The sequence below is a fragment of the Callospermophilus lateralis genome, chromosome 3, assembly GCF_048772815.1.
Source record: "Callospermophilus lateralis isolate mCalLat2 chromosome 3, mCalLat2.hap1, whole genome shotgun sequence".
Classification (NCBI taxonomy): Eukaryota; Metazoa; Chordata; class Mammalia; order Rodentia; family Sciuridae; genus Callospermophilus; species Callospermophilus lateralis.
The window spans coordinates 70,661,966-70,681,259 of NC_135307.1; the positions used below are offsets into that span (position 1 = coordinate 70,661,966).

Genomic DNA, 19,294 nt, shown 5'->3' on the forward strand with positions numbered 1-19,294 from the left:
AACCAATATCAAAGATACACATTTAAATATAATCTTAACAACAAAGGAACAATCAAGTGGACTACATTTGTTGCTATTTCCAAAATTTAACCATCAAACTTCACCTAAGAATTTTACTAGTTCACATTAATACAATGAAGTTATTGATATACCTAAATTTTATTTGGAATTACAAGTGGATACATACAGCCAATTCATCTATATTTAGACCTATTTTAGTTCACTTGGAAGTGGAATTTGATTTTTAAAATGACTGATCTTTTAAAAATTATTTTGATTTTGGAGACATCATAAAGGGGGGCTTTGAAAACACTCAACATCTAGTGATCTATAGATATTGTGCCTTTTTACCCACAGGCAGTTCCTATCTATGGCATCCAAGTCTGATTAGAAGTCAGAAACACATGAGAAGTCTGTAAATTATTTTTTCAAAGTACAACAGTACTTATTAGTGAACTATCCCTAATTGAAATATTCATTTCTCATGAAATATATTAATGCAAGAACAGTATGTTAAATTTTTAGAGGATAATTGTGGCATAAAATTTTAAAGAGATAACAAGCAAACTAATATGTCCATAATTACAGAAAGAGAGCTTTCCATTTTTTATACAGGCTATTTTTTACAGTACTGTGCTGGAGTTAACTTTTACTGGCTCACAAAAGTTGATTGGTATATTTTCAGGAATTTTACAGGATGGTGTTTTAGCTTGCAATTGACCATGGTAGAGGAAATTATACCATGGAAATTGGCAAATGCTACTAATTAGGGCTTTTTCTTCTAAAAGTTATACATTAATCACCAGCGCATCAGTGGTTATTAGCTTTTGAGTACATTATCAGGATAAGAACTTAAAACAATCACAGTAAAGGTCTGGATTGGGGCTTTCATTTAGGTCAAGAAATACCAAAGATTGTTTTTCTGGTGTTACTTATGGCTTCAGGTTATTATCCAGATGTTTAAAAGTAGACAAAGTAGTTTGGATGCATGATAGAGCAATCATTCAGATGCAGGAATCAAATGGGACTATAGAGTTGAACTCATCTTCATTTGTGTTTCTGCGATTCTCATAAGCAAGTCTATAGGCCACAATTTTCCAAATTTACATTAGTGGACATTGAATAATTTATTCTAGGGCTAATTTATTCTAAGGCTAAGTCAAAACCTTCACACCAGAATCTATTAGATCAAATTAGGGACTGCATATACTTTCACATGAAGTATTATTGTTCTGCTAATTTTTATGAGCTTTTCCCCTCTTATTCTATAATCATCACCAATCCAAAGGTTGTACTCTGACAGTCTAGTGGAAATTAATGTTGGTATCAGCTTGTCCAAGTCAGTATAAATCTAGAGACAAAATTCTCCCCTCAAAAAATTTGAAATGAAAGTTAAAAATTTTTGAAGAACATGGTTTTAAAACTTCAAAAGAATCTCCAACTTGCCCTTGTATTCCTCTGGGTTTGGTTTTTTTCCCTCCTAGCTAAATGTATGGTCACATTAAGGTACTATAATATTAATGGTTAGAATAAGTTTAATGGCAAAATGATCAATCTAAACCAATGAAAATACCATTTCAAGGGTGAAAATAAGGGCTGATATCATTAAATAATCAATAAAACTCATCCTTTCATTCAATGATAAATGTGTCATTCCCCATGATTTAAAATATAGTTTATCACTTAATTTTATTAGACTTGATAGTAAGCCTGACTAAGCATTACTCTGTTTAAGTTGCCAAGGAGAAAGTTGCCATACTAGCTGACCTGTCTATTCAGCCCCTTAAGAGGAACCAGGGGGCTGGTGAGGTAGGGGGACACTCCTGGGGAAAACCCAATTACCTGGTATAATCTTGTAAGAATGCTGGTAACTGGACATCCTGTCAAACAGAACAATGATATTTGTTGGGAAGAAGGTCTTTATGGTATTCTCTTAGCTGATCTGCCTGGCTAAGGACTGTTTACAGTAAATATATCTGGAGTCCTTAGAATTATAAGGTAGCTCCCTATATAATGTCACATAAGCTCAAATTATAAAATGGAAATGTTTCATAAATGAAACACTCCCTTGCTATATGAGATTACTTCACAGAATCTGACTTGCAGACCTCATCTTTTAGTGTAGATAATGTGTATGATGTGGGAATAAAGGACCTGCAAAGCAGTGGAATGTTCCTATAATATTCTTGAAATTATTAGTAAAGCCTGATGCCAGATAAGATCTTTTTCTTTTCCTTTTTCTTTCTCCCCTCTCTCTTCTTTGTCTCTGTCTGTCCGTCTCTCTTTCATGCTGGGGACCAAACCAAAGGTCTTGCACATGCTAAATACATATTCTTCCACTGAGTTACACTCCTGGCTATAAGTCCAATTTGTCACTCCTATGATTAACCTAGTTGTTATCACTGGAAATATTTCCAATAAAATAGCAATTTTTTAGATTTCTTCTAAGTAAATCTTTGTAAGAATCATCACCAGTTTGGTAGGCTTTTCACAGATGAATGTTTGAATCTGGGTAATTAGTTGTATATTGTTTTTCTCTGTATGTACATTCTCTACTTGCTATGTAGAAAGGGGCACTGCTTGTGATTTCCTTCTAATCTTGGGAGAGACCTTTTATATCACCCAGAAAAGGCTTCATGAACTATATCAAAGAAGACCATAAATATTTATCAAGCATCTACTCTGTACCATGTATATGCTATATACTGATAAAGATGTAAACAAGATAAATTTTTTCCCCAGACCTAGAGAAGTACTCCAGAGTTCAGTCTGTTGTTGAGACCGTCTTAGAAGTATGGACAGAAATAGAAGAGTGAAAAGAAGCTAACAGGACATTACCGAAATGCTAAGAAAAATATAAGGACTGCATAAGATAATGTATTCAAGCTCTCTTATTAGTACAGTATCTCAGGAGAGAGTCTAAACAGACTCCGTGGCCTAAAAGTAAAAGTGGCCTAAATAGGTAAAACTAAAGGGAATCTGTGTAAGGAAGACTTGAGTGGGAAGAGTTGGAATATCAAAGCCATTATAAGGAGTTGAATCAAAATACATATAGAACAAGTATGCCAGATTTTATGAGCAAGAGGAAGTTTGAAATCGAGACTCAAAACCCAGCTGAATCAATAGTAGTCAAGGAACAAATGATAAGTCTAGGAGAGGACTGATGAGACAAGCCTGAGAACATTTAGAGCCAAAAGTTATCAATGGGTAGATGCATATGGGTTTGCCCAGTTTATAAGTCTAGCTGTAGGGTGGACATGTCTGCATCACAAAGTATATGCCTCAAAATATACATGTATATAAATGATAAATAACATTTACATACTAGCAAAAACTTCATTGGTATGTTTGGAAGCTTTATGTTTAGTGTTTAGAGGAATTAAAGCTTATAAATCTCAATACAACAACAACAACAAAAATGTTACCTGGATTTTATTATATCCTAGGAAGAGTTTCTCTAGTTTTACCAAAGGTTGCAATTTGCTCAGCTCTCGTAGTCTATTTTCCTCCAGATGAAGTGCCAAGAGAGAACTTGGTTTGGCAAAAGCACTGTCATTAAATGCTCTGATGCGGTTATGGTCTACCACCAATTCCTGAAGGACTGCTAAGTTGTCTAGCCCTTCAACTTGACTGATTTCATTCCCTAAAAAAAGACAAGTCATGATATATGAAGTGATCCCAAATTTTAAAAGTTATCAACCTTCTTCTCTATATTTTTTGAGGGGGGTAACAGGTATTGAACTTGGGGGCATGCGACCACTGAGTCACATCCCCAGCCCTATTTTGTATTTTATTTAGAGATAGGGTCTCACTGAATTGTTTAGTGCCTTGCTTTTCCTGAGGATGGCTTTGTACTCGAGATCCTCCTGCTCAGTCTCCCAAGCTGCTGGGTTATAGGTGTGCACCACCATGCCTGACTCATTTAAATGTTTTTATCAAATGACTTTAAAAGGTAATTTTCATTTTTATGTCTCAAAAGGTTTACAAACTGATTTTTCTCTAACCCCAGATAGGAACTTCCTCAAAATGACATTAGATAGCTTTAGTATGTCCTTTTGCCATTATGAAATGCAATTATGCAATTTTGCAATTAAATTATGGAAATATCTTGGATTCTTTTGATCTCCTTATATATCTAATTAGTCATTTTGACCTAATATTTCATCTTTTTAAGTTGATGATTAAATGAGATATGTAGACAAACATCTTGCCCAATGACTCCATAAGTGGCAGCTATCATTGTCAGAGTATGTTGTCTCATTCCTTATATAGAACTGCCCCACTTGGATTTGTCATGCTAACCATGGCAACTGCACAATTCCCCCTTTACATTATTAGATTAAAATAGACCTTCTATGGTTAGGTTTTCCACTTTTTGCTATGTCAATGTATCTTTTAAAAGGTCTGTCATTATTATGGTCAATTTCTTGATTTTTTCCTTTTTTTGTTTTTTCTTTTTCTCTTTAAGGCTAAGTCTCCATATTCTTGATCCCAATCAAAAATACTTTGATAGGCAAAAGAATACATTAATTTTTTAGAATATAGTCTGAAAAACCTGAAAAAAGTAACTATCCAAATTTCTTCCCATGTCTCATAATGAATTTTGTGTGATGTTAAATAATTATTGTTAGATAATGTTCCAAACTCCATTGGTTTTTTAATGCCACTTTTCTAAAAAATTTACAATTCCTATCTATTGTTGACTATATTCTGTCTAAATTTCTCTGTCTAGCTTTCCTTAGTTTGGTCCTGCTCAGTATTTTTAATTTCAATTCTTCACTATTCCACAAAAATTTAAAAAAATACTATAAAGTGATGAGGCTTACTTAAAAAACTAAATAAAACAAATAACTCATATCATACCTTTTTAAGTGTTGGACCACAGACACTGCAATTGTGTCCTATGACTCTTTTCTTCCTCCCTTGCAAAGCTCTCAAAAATGATCATTTATAATCAAAATTGAAGAGGAGTTAATCTTTCAGTTTCTCTTCCTCTGAATTTCTATTGCACTTACTTAGTAACACATAGTTGAAACTTAATTCATCTTTGTCTCAGTACATCTCCTCAAGTATATCTTAAATTACTTCAGATTGAGGATCTCTATTGTGTATAATTGCAATAATACAGTACTTTCATAGTACTTAGAACAATTTTGACTTAGGAAATATTTGTGTTAATGGTTACTTTATATTGTTTGTTAAATAGAATATCATATAAAAGTAAATTATGATGTAATACTGTATGTAGCCCCAGAATATTCTATTTTCCTTCAAAAAATGGTTTTGAAAATCTGCAGATAACCAAAGAAAAATCCATGTATGATTATTAAAATATTTTTGCTAATAAATATTTAAATAAATGTTGATACTTGAATTTACTTATCAAACAAGATGAGATCAAGTTGATTTAAAACATTTTGATATTAAGTGTTTCTACTTACCCTGCAGAAAGAGGAATTTTAAATTTCTTAGTCTGTTAAGTTGTAGCTGGATTAAATTACAAATTCCATTGTAGCCCAAATGAAGAACCTCTAAACTGTGCATTATTGGAGGTAAATTTTCACTGCTCATTGTATCTCTGAAACACATAAGTTTCAGAACATAAACCTAATTTCAAGTCAGCTATCATAAAAAGATAGTCTGATATGTATTTAGTATAAATTGAAATTATAAGAGAAAAATGAATTGATTAATATATCAGAATTGAGCTATAATATGTATTATCTTATATTTTATGTAATATTAATATTTATTTTTAGTTTTATGTGGTAAAGAATAAAGATGTACAGAAGGTCACAATGAAAAGTGATAGTTAATGCAATCAGAAAAGGAAAAAAAATGTAGCCAATTGCAAAGAAATAAGTAAATTTGTCTTTATTCTCAGATGATATGACTCTGTATTTAGAAAATACAAAGAAATACATCAAAAGACTATTTGAACGAATAAATGAGTTCAGAAAAATCACAAGATAAAATAATATATAAAAATCAATTGCATTTCCAATATTAGCAATAAATAATCTGCAAATGAAATAAAGAAAGCAATTCTATTCACAATAGTATAAAAAGAATAAAATACTTTGGAATAGATTTAATGGAAGAAGTGTAAAATTTGTACACAGAAAACTATAAAACATTGCTGAGAGAAATTAAAGATCTAAATAAATGAAGAAATATTTCATGTTTGTGCATTAGAAGATAATAATTAATTCAAATTGATTAATAGATTCAATACAATCTCTATTAAAAGCACAACAGCTCTCCATTCCCATGGAAAATAATCCTAAAATTTATAAGGAAATGCAAAAAACCCAGAATATTCCAAACCCAACTTGAAAAAGAAAAAAATTAGAAGGCTTAAATCCCTGATTTCAAAACTTATTGTAAAACAGCATTCCAAACCAATCTGGTACTGGCACAGAGATAGACACACAGACCAACAGAATGGAATTGAGTCCAGAAATCCACTTTCACATTTATGATCAACTGACTTTCAGCAAAGGTGACTAGGCAATTCAAGAAGGGAAAGATATGTTCTAAACAAATGGTGTTGGGACAATTGGATCTCTATATACAAAATGATGAATTTTAGTCCTCATACCTAATCTCACAATATGCACAAACATTAACTCAAGATAGATCATAGGTCTAAATGTAAAAACAAAAACATAAAACTTTTTGAGGAAAATGTGAAAAAATCTGTGACTTAAGGTTAGGCAAAGAATTATTAGAAATCATCAAAATCACAATCTATAAGAGAAAAAATTAATCATTTTATCAAAATTAAAATTTCTTCAAAAGACACCACTTAATAAAAAGACAAACTACATATTGAGAAAAATATTTGTAAATAATTTATTTGAAAAAGGGCTTGGTATCCAGAATATTCCAAGAACTAAATAATAAAAAAGCCACATAATCAAAAAATTAGCAAAGGATTTGAACACACATTTCACCAAAGAAAATATATGTTGGGTTTAAATAAATATGTGAAAAATCTGCCCAACTATATTACTCATTAGGGCATTATTAATTAAAGCCTCAATGAGATGCCAATTGAAATCCAATAGAATGGATGTAATGAAAAAGACAGTCAATAACAAGTGTTAACAAGGATATGGAAAAATTAAAATACATAATATAATGTAAAATGGTACAACTATTTTGGAAAAGTGGCATTTTCTTAAGCAGTTAAACACTAAATTACTATATAACCCAATACCTCCATTTTTAATTATCTATCCAAAGTGTCTAACCAAGGGGAACATAATGAAAATATAAGTGTACATAAACATTTGTTCACAAATGCTTATCTTTCATAAGGCCAAAAAGTGGAAACAATTCAAATGTCTATTAACTGGTGAATGGATAAACATAAGATAGCATATACATACAACAGAATATCTGAATTCCTAATACATGCCACAGAATGGATGAGCCTCAAAATCATTGTTCTGAGTGTAAGAAATGAGATGCACAAAACCACTTATTATATGGTTCCACTTTTTTTATTTTTTATTTTTTTTTAGTTGTAGATGAACACAATATATTTATTTGTTTATTTTTATATGGTGCTGGGGATGGAACCCAGGGTCTCACACGTGCAAGGCAAGTGCTCTTCGACTGAGCTACAGCCCCAGCCCTATATGGTTCCACTTATATGCAATGACTAGAAAACACAACTCCATAGAAAATAGATTAGAGATTGCTGAAGTGAGAGGTATGAAAGGGAATTGACTGAAAATGGACCCCAAAGATCTTTTCAGTGTAAAGGAAATGTTCTAAAACTCTATTTCAGAAATGATTGCATAATTATAAATTTAGTAAAAATCATTGAATTATACATTTAAAATGAATTAACATGGCATGTACATGCACTTCAATAAAAAATGTTAGAATAATTAAATATGAATAGTTCCAAAATAAAGGATGTATATAAATGTTCATGGTAACTTTAATCATAATAGCCTCAAATTGGAAATATCCCAAAATGCCCATCAATGGTAAATAGATAAACAATTTGTTGTATAATTTTGTGATTCAATTCATATAATGTAATACTACTCATCAATAAAATAAAATGGACTACTGACACTTGCAACAATTCAGATGAATCCCAGAAGCACTGTGTTAAATGAAAGAAGTCAAGACACAAAAGAGTAATTACTATGTACTTCCAATCTTATGAAATTCTTAAAAAAGGCAAAATAATAGTAGTGGAAAGTAGATCAGTGATTATTGACATGGGTGAGGATGTGGGAGGAGGAGATTGCAGAGAGATAAAAGGAAATTTTCCTGGGGTGGGAACATTTTGTGTCTTGATTGAGATAGTGATTATATGACTGAATATATTAGTTAAATGTACAGTTAATGAATATTTTATTACATTCAAATTGTACTTCAATAAAAGTGATAAACACAAGGAATGTTCTTAATTGGGAATACTGGAAATGAAAGTATTCTGACTGATACATGTATTATATATTATCTCTATATATATACATGTACATAATTTTCCTATTCATATATATGAACATATATATTAAATTATATACATAAAGTTGAAGTATCTATTTATGAAGTTCATACACACATATATATACAAGGTGTATTTATGTATACATTTATATGTGTGTGTGTGTATATATAGATATATTTATATAAATATAAATAAGATGTGTCCTCATTTTCATGAAGTATCTTTTTATCTTTGCCATTGATATTGGGGCATTAAATGTACAGATAAATAATTTAGAAATAAAAAGAAAACAAATATTAAGAGAAACCTAGGCCCATACTACTTGAATAAAGGATTCCTTTTTGGCATGATAAAAATGTTCTGGAATTAGATAGTGGAGATGGTAAACAAACAATCCTTGTACTGTACACAAAGGGTTAATTATATTTAGTATGTGAATTGTATCTCAATTAAAAAAAAACTCAAGGTCACTGAATCTACAGTGACCTTGAGTTTTGTTTTTTTTTTTTCTTTATTTACAATCTAAGTATGAAATGGAGGAAGCAAGGATAAAATGTCCAAAGGAATAGTTTCTCATTTGTTTATTGATACCTGGGATTGAACCCAGGGTTGCTCTACTACTGAGCTATATCATCAACCCTTTTTATTTTTTATTTTGAGACAGGGTCTCACTAAGTTGCTGAGTGATCCTCCTGCCTTAGCCTCCCCTCCAGATTTGCTGCAATTAGAGGTATGTGCCACCATGCCTGGCTGCAAAGAATAGTTTAAGTATTTTCTTTTTATTTGAGAAGTTCACTTTTGACACATAGCTTTTGAATAAAATAATTAATAAAATAAGTTAAATGTATGTACTGGAACATATTGCTTTAAAATTCCCAATAAAAATTATTTGTAATTTAAAAAAGAATTGTACCTATTTATTTTTGAGGTTCCTTGTTGTCCATAACCACTTGAAGGTACTTTCTGGTAAAGTAGTTGTCTATTAGTTAAGTGAGTCTGAGGCTTTAGTCTAGGCATGATTGATTCAATATGATTATAGTTGAGGCATAAGACCTATGGGAAGAATATCTTATTAATCCAATATCCTACAAACTATTAAAATTATAAGGAAAAACTTGGAATATGAACATAATTTAATAAAATATTAGTGTTAAAGGTAAGTTTTTATAACCCAAATTATTCAGATTTAGTTTTAGATGTGTTTTTAATTATCTTATATGTTGGAAAATTATAACACCACACATAAAATAAGAAAGACCTTGAGAAAGCTACACAGCTTTCTCAATCTGCACTTCTGATTTCTTAAGGTGTGATGTCGATGGAATAACTCCTTAGGCTAGGCCTTATTTGGTGGCTGGTTGAGGTAACAGGAAAGGAGACAATGAGGCTGCTTGAAGAACCTTAGCATTCTCAACTTCATGTCATACCTTCTCACTATGGAGGCAGCCTTTTATCCCCTCTCTCCTCCTGCAGAGTAAGATTTACTGCATGCAAGACAATCAATGAATGGAGGTCAAATCAAAATAACTTTGGGAGTTAATACTTTTTCTTGACTAGTAAAAAAAAAATAAATAAAAACAAAACAAAAACCTTTGGAATAATTTCTCTGCTTTAGTAAATAGAAATATATTTTAATTAAAAATAAAGACTACTACAATTTTGCATTGAAAACCTAAAACAAAAAAGAGAAAAGATTTGTAGGTGACTCACCTTCACATTCGGCAGATAGATTAGTCCACTGAAAGAGGTAAGATTATTGTTCTGTAGGTTCACATTACTCACATTTCTAAATTGGTCAACTGGGATCAAATCTACAGTTCTGAATTTAAACAAATCAAATATAGTTATTATTTTAATAGGACAGAGGAAAAAAAAACTTCCTATGTTTTTTGAGTTCCTCCATATATAAACTCCTTTTTAAAAATACCTAAGGGTACTATGAAAAATAATTGCCTTAATATAAAATGTGGGAATCAAAATAAACAGCTAAATACATATTTTTGTTGGGCACATGTGTAAGAAAATAATAGAATTTGATTGTTTTAAGAATGCCTATTACCACATAAACATAACATTATTGCAAAAGAAACCTTATAAAATAAAAATCTGAAATTCATTTATAAATTCACTATACGTCCATAAAACCATGGTGAAATTGATAAGGTAAATTTTAAGATTTTGAGGTTATAAACTTCAGAGAATATATATGTAAATCAGGTTATTTCTGAAATGACAGGCAGTGGATAGGGACAGTAAAGAAAAGGAGAAAGTAGTTATGACATTGGAAAACAGACACCTAATATATTTAGGTATGATGATGTTTTAGGGAAAGAAAACCTATAGGAAGAGAAAGAGCTTGAGGTGAGACTTTGAGGATTTGACCCATAGGTGTTAAGCAAATTAGTAGGGCTGACAGTGCAATAGGCACAAAGGCAGAGAAGCATGAAAACAGTATCTTATGATTAAGATTTAGAAGCTAGAATATTTCAGAGTTTCTAAAGTATAAAGTGTCATGAGAAGCAAAGGTAAGAATTACAAAAGATAAAAATTATTCTACGCTACGCAGAATTTTAAATTTTATTCTGTAGACAATGAAATCCACTGACAATGTTGAAAAAGGAAATGATATGATAAGACTTGCATCTTAGAAGGCAATATGGGTAACAGAATGGGTTTTCAGGGAAGGTTTATGTAAGTCAAACCAAAAGATCACCAAAGGATTTTCTAAAAACAGTTTACTGCAAATGGCAGTGACTATGGAAAGACAAAGGAATTTTGAGACAAAATTCAAACATGGATCTATTGACAAAGATGGTGATGAATTAAAAATGGAAAACAAAATTTTTCTTTCTTTCATTTTTTGGCTTGGGTAGATGCTGTCTTTTAGATACTATCTACAGAGCAATTGTATGCTCAGGTGAGAATAAGTTTGGGCTAAATATGGTAAATTTGGGAATCATCACCAAAAATTAAATCTTGTTTGCTCAGGAAGAGTACAGAATAAGAAAAAGATGAGAGAAAAGGAGAAGTAAGATAGAATAGAAGGGGGACTAAGGATGAAATTCAGACATCACCAGAAAGTTAAGAACTCATAAAGAAATCTGAGAATGTTATAGAAAAACCAAGAATGTGAAACTATGGTTTAGAAAGGGAGATAAGAATGCTGGGCATGATGGTGCATGCCTATAATCCCAGTGGCTTCTGTAGTTTTCATTATATAGATCTTTCACATCTTTCGTTAAGTTGATTCAGGTTAGAAGTTTGAGGCCAGCCTCAGCAATTTAGTGAGACCATAAGCAACTTAGCAAGACCCTATGTGAAATTTTAAAAATAAATTTAAAAAGGGGTGGGGATGTGACTCAGTGGTTAAGAACTCCTGGGTTCAACCCCCAGTTTAACTCCCCCCACCCCCCAAAAAGGGGATATGCGAAGTGAAAGAGGAATCAGCATTCTTGGCCCCTCAGAGGGGTCAAGTTTGATAAGAACTGAAAACAGTTTATCATAGGAATGGTATATGGTTGGGAACTTGTTTAGCATTGATGATTCAATCCCTAGCATCACAAGAACAAAAAATGTGCCAGTGGAAGTACTGGTGCATTGGAATAGAGGGATAAGATATGAGCTGCATAACCTGTTCCTAGCATTGGTCTGGTTGCCAATCTGACATCACTGTTTATTAGTTTGTGTAATTTGGGCAGGTCTCCTCCCTTGTTGGGTCGTTCCCCGCCCCCCCCCCCCCCCCCCCCCGCCTCCCCAGTGTCTTTCACCATGGGTTTCACTTAATCATGGTTTCCACATTGAACTCTACACTCTGGCAACTGCAGGCTGTAGAGTTATTAGTGAAGACCTGGGAATCCATGTTAGCAGACAAGTCTGGAGGCTGAACAAAAGAATACTACTTTCATGTCTATTATATGTCTTTGATGATGCTGTTGTGATTAATAAGTTGCAATTTAAAGTGTTGTAGAATTTAAAAAATTTTGATCTTTAAGATTTTTCTTAACTAAAACATTTAAGTTTTTGCTAAAAAAATAAGGAGAGAGACTAATATATTTGGTTGAAAAGCAAAAGCACAATATCCAAGAAAGAAATTGATATTTGAAAACATAGTCTTATATAATAAAAAATTATTAATTCATTTCAAAGAATGGTAAAGTTAGCATGAATTTTGGAATAGGGTTGATGATTTATTGGTTATGGTTAGATAAGATGTATAAATGTATGAGCTTTAGAAAAATCATCATAATAATTATATATTTAATTATAATATCAAAAGGTATCTAATAAAGTGATTATACCTTATGGATGATGAAGTCCAATTTAATTCCTGCATTTGGGAAAAGTTTGAATGTCCTTGTCGTTCGGTAATCATATCAGAGGTAAGTCTTCCACCAAACAAATCTTTTGCACTCTCAGTCTCTGGTGGTTCCTATATAGGATACCAGTTTCAGGTAAAAATGGAGTGGACTGTATTCTTTCCACTAAGTACAGGTTAACCCCTGCTCATTATATATTTAAAAAACATGAGAATACTAAATGGTGCAGAGAAGGTAGACTAGCTAGGGACCTTGGGACCTGAAGAATGATAATCTGGATTTTCTTTTTGCCTCATTTATGTCATTCTGGTGCTGGAGAAACTATAAATGCCAAAATGTCAACAATAGAAAAAAAAAAAAAAACCCCAGTCTGTCTTCTCTAGGATATTGAAAGCCTCAGAAGACAGAAAACTTTTAAATAATAATATGTCTACTCCAGGTGAACACCACAAAATATACTGTAGTCATAACTTTATCCCCACCAGTAAAAGCAGAATGGGCTGCTCAGACTTGCCCAGTTGTAACAAAGCACTCCTCTGTCATTCCCCTGCGACTTGTCAGCTTGAACTTTTATCAGCTCCTAACAGTAATACACCCCCCCTTCCCCCCCAAAAAAAGTATTACTTCAGACCAGATGGGGAGCCTGGATTCCCACTTCTACTTGGTAATAATGAGGTGTCTGTGGAGCATTAATGAGGTATTCCTACCTCTGTTAGCTAGGATGAATGAGTGGAGGCCTATGGGGAATAGTAACAAGGAGTCTCTCTCTTCCTCTCCTAGCCAGAGAGAATCAATGGAAGCCTGGTGGGAAATATAAACTCCTACTGCAGTCTAGCAGTTAATTAAGATGTTCATGTCAGGTTGTTAACAGAAGCCAAGTGGGGGGAACTTGGATTTCTGTCTCTTACTGAAAACAACAAAGTAGTAGCCCAACTTCTCACTGGTATAGTATCAAGTGAGGTTTGCTAAAATAGAAGATTTGAGAAGAAAATTTGGACATAATACCAGTACATCCAAAATAAAATAGAAAAAGCTCTCACCATGTGCCAAACTAATGAAATCTAAACTCAAGCATGAAAACACAATCAACAAACAACAACTTTGAAACAACACATATTTGTAATTATTTGACAAAGATTTCAAAGCAGGCATCACAAAAATATTTCAAGAAGCAATTATGAATTTATTTAAAACAAATAAAAAAAATTGAATCTATCAGCAAAGAAGTAGAAAATATGAAGAAGGTTGAAATAGAAATTTTAGAACTGAAAAATACAATAGACATATAAATGCAATGGAAATAAATGCTCAACAAAAGAATGAAGAGGAAAGAATCAGTGAAATTGAAGATGAATGATAAAAATAGAAAAACAGACAAAAACAAACAAAAATAAAAAACTCTTCTTACCATGGGATTCATATAAGGAGAGAAGAAACAGATGAGGTTGAGAAGATATTTGAAGAAATAATAGCAGGAAATCCTCCAAATCTAGCAAAAGACATAAACCTACAGATTTAAAAAGCTGAGTGATCTAAGAACAGAAAAAATTACCCAAATTCATGCAATGACACATAGACACAATCAAAATCAATCAAATTTCTGAAAACTAATAAAGGAAAAATTATAAAAGCAGTGAGGGAGGAGTAAAATTTTACCTAGGAGGATGAAACAATTTGAATGACAAAATATTTGTCATCAGCAACCAATAAACAAAGGATGTGGCACAAATATTTTTCAAGTGGCAAAATAAAATAATTGTCAACCTAGAATCCTATATTATATCAAGAGAAAATGTCATTCAGAAATGAAAAGGGTAATTAAGACATTTTCAGATGAAAGAAATCTAAGCAAAGTATCATCATCAGAGATACCATAAAAGACGATTAATGGAAATTCTTAACCAACAAAAGAAATTTTGGAATACCAGGAAAGAAGCAAGTACAATAGACTTTCCTTTTTGAGTTTCTAAATTATCTTTGTTTGGTTAAAGCATAAAGGGATATCTGATGTGGTTCTCAGTATATACAGAGAATATATTTAAGATAATTATTAACAGTGGAGGAGAAATAATGGAAAGAAGATTTCTACTCTTAATTAAAACGGGTAAAAATTTCAACAATAGAGCTCATTAAGTTATGTATATGTAATATAATACTTGAAGAAATCACTAAAATGTCTATATGAACAGACATAAAAAACCATTACAGATAAATAAAAAATTTGACATATGTTCAATCAGCTCATAAAAAAAACAGAACAGAAAAAAAAAGATATAAAAAAACAAACAGAAAATAAAAACAAAATTGCAAACCTGACCACTAGCATGTCAATAACTACATTAAATGTAAATGGCCTATATTCATCAATCCAAGATATAAATTGGTAGTAATAAAAAGACCCAACTATCTGCTGTAAACAGAAAATCACTTCAAATATAATGAGACACACAGGTTTAAAGCCTTCCAACAAAATAAAACCTGGGACTAGATGGATTCTCAGCCAAGTTCTCCTACACCTTTAAGAAAAACTAATGCCAATCTTCCTCAAATTATTTATGAGGTATAAAGGGAAGGAACACTCTCAAATTCATTTCGTGAAGCATGATCCTGATACCAAAACCAGACAAAGACACATAAAGGAAAGTAAATTATAGGATAATATCTCTGATGAACATAGATGAAATTTCATAACATATATATATGTGCTGAATATATTCTCTCCCTACTCATAAATCTAATGCATTTCTATTATTTCTCATTTAATGTCTAAGTTCTTCAGTCTAGTCTTCATGTAAAATTATTAATTTATAAATTTATATCATACCCCATTCTGTAAAGAACTTGTGGCAGTTTATAGGAAACACATATAATAAAATAGTAAAATGCAAATCACAAATAATGAAGACATAGACTAAGAAAAATATAAGTTAAAATAGATAAAAACCAGGGTTAGGGACAGAGAGACCATAAGATCCTACTGAGTTATAAAATTTGGGCCTGAGCTTTTTAGTTGTCAAAGTGAGGAAAAAAAATAGTTGAACACTACTCATTATGGGTGAGAGAATAAAACTTTTCCTTAGAGGCAAAAAGGCTTTTTCTATACTTATCTCTATAAGTATTTTCTCATGTGGTCCTTTGAATGAGGTCACAGAGAGATAGGAAGAAATGATTCTCAACATCTTTTACAGAAAATGCAGAACAGTTTCATAAGACTGTATTACTAAGCAGTCCTCAATGAAAGCTAACAACTAAATAAAACCCAGTATACGAGATTCTAGAGAATATGTATTTGTTGAAGTGAAACTGTTTTAGATTCTCTCAGGAGGACCCTTTAAGAATAAGGAAAGGGATTAGTAATTTTTTTTTCAGAGCACCTGAGTACCAAATAATCATGAACTACCTTCTCAATTTCCTAAAAATTTGTGAGTTTTATTGACTAATGGGAGTTAGGCAACATTACCCAAGGAAACCTTTTATTCTTCACACATTTGTCATGTATTTACCCTGTCCCATGGAAATCATGAGCCTCATATGAACTTGCTTTTTATAGAATCCAAGTTTCCAAATGTTGCTTTTATATTCAGCCATGAATTCTGTGTGTGTGTGTGTGTGTGTGTGTGTGTTTAATTTTTAACATTTACTAGTGATATAGTCATACTACACTTGTTGGTTTTCCTTAATTACTAACAATCATATTTTTCCAAGAAACACGAAGCTGGTTTTAGGTTTAAAGAGATAGTAAGGCTCCAGAGCATATTTTTTTCCTACCCCGTTCCACAAAATTATGCTCCTACTTTTTAGACATTGATCTCAGTGGGTACAAATGTAAGCATCATATTCCTCCCTTTCCATCTCAATTTAGACAATTAAAAATTGCCCAGATGAGAAAAATTTAAAATCCAGATCTAAAATGAGTTTTGGAGACTGAGATCTTAATAAACATAGTAAATTTTGGTATGCTAGTGATAAGTCAGTGATCTAAATAAATGATTATGGCCTATGAGTATATGAATTTGCTGCTTGAACCAAATGCTATGAGTCATCAAACAACTTACAATTGAGATTCCATCTAAAGCTTTTAATTCTGGAAGATGAAATATTACAAATAATCGGTAGTTTTCTTGATTCCATACAATAATGTTTCCGTACACGTCCAGAATGACCAAGTTGCATAAACCCTAGGTAACAGAAGATATACATCATAACCCAGAAAGTTTTTTTCCACTATGAGATTAAACACCCTTGAATCATCTATAATTTTATAGAATTTGAGTGTTTTTAGGTATAACTTTAAATGCAAGGGTTACCTTTCCAGACCACTAAGGTATATTTTTATGCCACATTTCAGTTTGATATATGTTATCTGATAGGAAACCTTTTAAGGACACTAGACTTTCAGTGTTTTCTTTCAGTGGTAAAGGTTTAGAGGGGAACTTTGATATCTTTTAACACAATATATTTTGTTTATGGAATAATGGCCTATCAAATGGTATGTATGTGTATATACGGATATAAAAGGAATGAAAAGACACTGCCATTTGAAAAGAGATAAAAATGAGAGGGTGACAGAACACATCTTAAGGGAAAATGTGCTTTCTTACTCTATGAGACATTTAGTTGTGCTATGAAGGAAAGACCCTGAGTAGGAGAGGATAGAAGTTAAAACAATAGGAAGTAAAATTTTTCTGCATCAAAATGTAAAATGGCTTATTTGGTGGCTGATGTTAATTAGGTTGGTTGGGTGACTTTAGAAGTTATTGTGTGGGAATAGGATGGGGATAACACTGATGTAAGGAAAAACAGGAAATAGACACAAAATTTTGATATAAGATAAAGTCCTATAACATGGTATCAGCAAAAGGATAGGCCAGTGTAAGACTCTCAGCGGTAGAAAGTGGCCACTGAACTTAACATGAAGTTGTTACATTACATTTGCAGTGAATTCCTATTCTGTGCTATAAAAATCCTCCAATTCTTCCAAACCTTTAGTAAAGCCTGTTACACAGTAGCCTTGAATTAGTGATTCTTTTAGAGTACAAATCTGAGTAAAAGTGAAAAGAAAGAATTGGAACTATTGGTAAAAACAGAGAGATAATCAAGATTTGTACTGACAAAGGAGAATGTTAAGAAATCCTACTTCCCTATCAGGTCAGTCAATTCTTGGAAATACTGAAGGCAGCATATATGAAGAGGAATGGGCTTGGGTTCTTTTATTAAAGTATTAAAATAAAAAGTTATCGAATTGGGGTCATTATGGTTACACATACATATATGATTGTTCAATACACAAATTAAATGCAAATGTATCTTAATAAACCTTATTATCCTTATTTTAATTTAGTTCTATAGATTTTTCTACATTTTTCAAATTCTTTACAGCTAACATACATTGCTTCCAATGTATGGATAAATGTTTTAAAGAAACAAAAGTTTCCTTCCATTTCCATACAGTTTCCCTTCTCTCTCCCTTTCTCTCCCCCCACTCGTCTCTGTTTAATGTTAATCTTTTCCTCATGCTCTTCTTCCCTGTTCTGTTCTTAGTTGCTCTCTTTCTATCAGAGAAGACATTTGGCATTTGTTTTTTAAGGATTGGCTAGCTTCACTTAGCATAATCTATTCTAATGCCATCCATTTCCCTGCATAATCCATGATTTTGTCGCTTTTTAGTGCTGCGTAATACTCCTTTGTGTATAAATGCCACATTTTTTTTTTATCCATTCATCTATTGAAGGGCATCTAGGTTGATTCCAGAGTCTAGCTATTGTGAATTGTGCTGCTATGATCATTTATGTGGCAGTATCCCTCATTGTTACACAAAATTACATATAAGAGTTTGTGAGGGGAAAGGGGAAAAAAAAACAAGGGAGAGAATTAAGCAACAGCAGATGGGGTAGAGAGGGAAGATGAGAGGGAAGGGGAGGGGGGTTAGGAAAGGTAGCAGAATACAACAGTCATTAATATGGTATTATGTAAAAATGTGGATGTGTAACCAAGGTGATTCTGCAACTTGTATTTGGGGTAAAAATGGGAGTTCATAACCCACTTGAATCAAATTTATGAAAGATGATATGTCATGAGCTTTGTAATCTTGTGAACAACCAATAAAAAAAAGAAACAAAAGTTAATAAATACCCCAGTTACCTTTAAATTGTAGATTTCCTGATTGAGAGCAATATAGTTATTGCTTATGTACAATTCAATTAGACTAACAGTTTTTTGTAAACCACTCAATGAAGTGATTCTGTTGTTCTCAAGAGAAAGGGAGTGAAGATGAAGCAAGTTATCAAAAACATGCTTTTCCAAACCAGTTAGAAGATTATTATTTATGCTGAGGCGAGTTAATTTAGTTAGCTTGGAAATGCCTAGAAAAATAAATAAATTCAAGAAAACTTCAGACAGCACTGAAAAGAGAATTTTAAAAATAACTGACCATTTACTGTTTCTCTTTATTTAAGTTCAAATGGCTTTAAAGATTCTGTAACCATCACTGCCTTTCAGA

At 32.0% G+C, this 19,294-nt stretch overlaps 1 protein-coding gene across 2 annotated transcripts in view; it reads right to left on the bottom strand.

Annotated features, from left to right (window-relative positions):
- Lrrc9 (leucine rich repeat containing 9) overlaps positions 1-19,294 on the bottom strand; it is an 89,256-nt gene that overhangs the window by 12,681 nt on the left and 57,281 nt on the right. For both annotated transcript variants that reach the window (XM_076848346.1, XM_076848344.1), the window contains exons 21-27: positions 18,937-19,157; positions 16,851-16,973; positions 12,778-12,908; positions 10,190-10,298; positions 9,393-9,532; positions 5,442-5,578; positions 3,426-3,643 (exon numbers count right to left, since the gene is read on the bottom strand). In XM_076848346.1, coding sequence (XP_076704461.1) covers positions 3,426-3,643; positions 5,442-5,578; positions 9,393-9,532; positions 10,190-10,298; positions 12,778-12,908; positions 16,851-16,973; positions 18,937-19,157 — 1,079 coding nt within the window. The remainder of the gene's footprint in view (positions 1-3,425; positions 3,644-5,441; positions 5,579-9,392; positions 9,533-10,189; positions 10,299-12,777; positions 12,909-16,850; positions 16,974-18,936; positions 19,158-19,294) is intronic.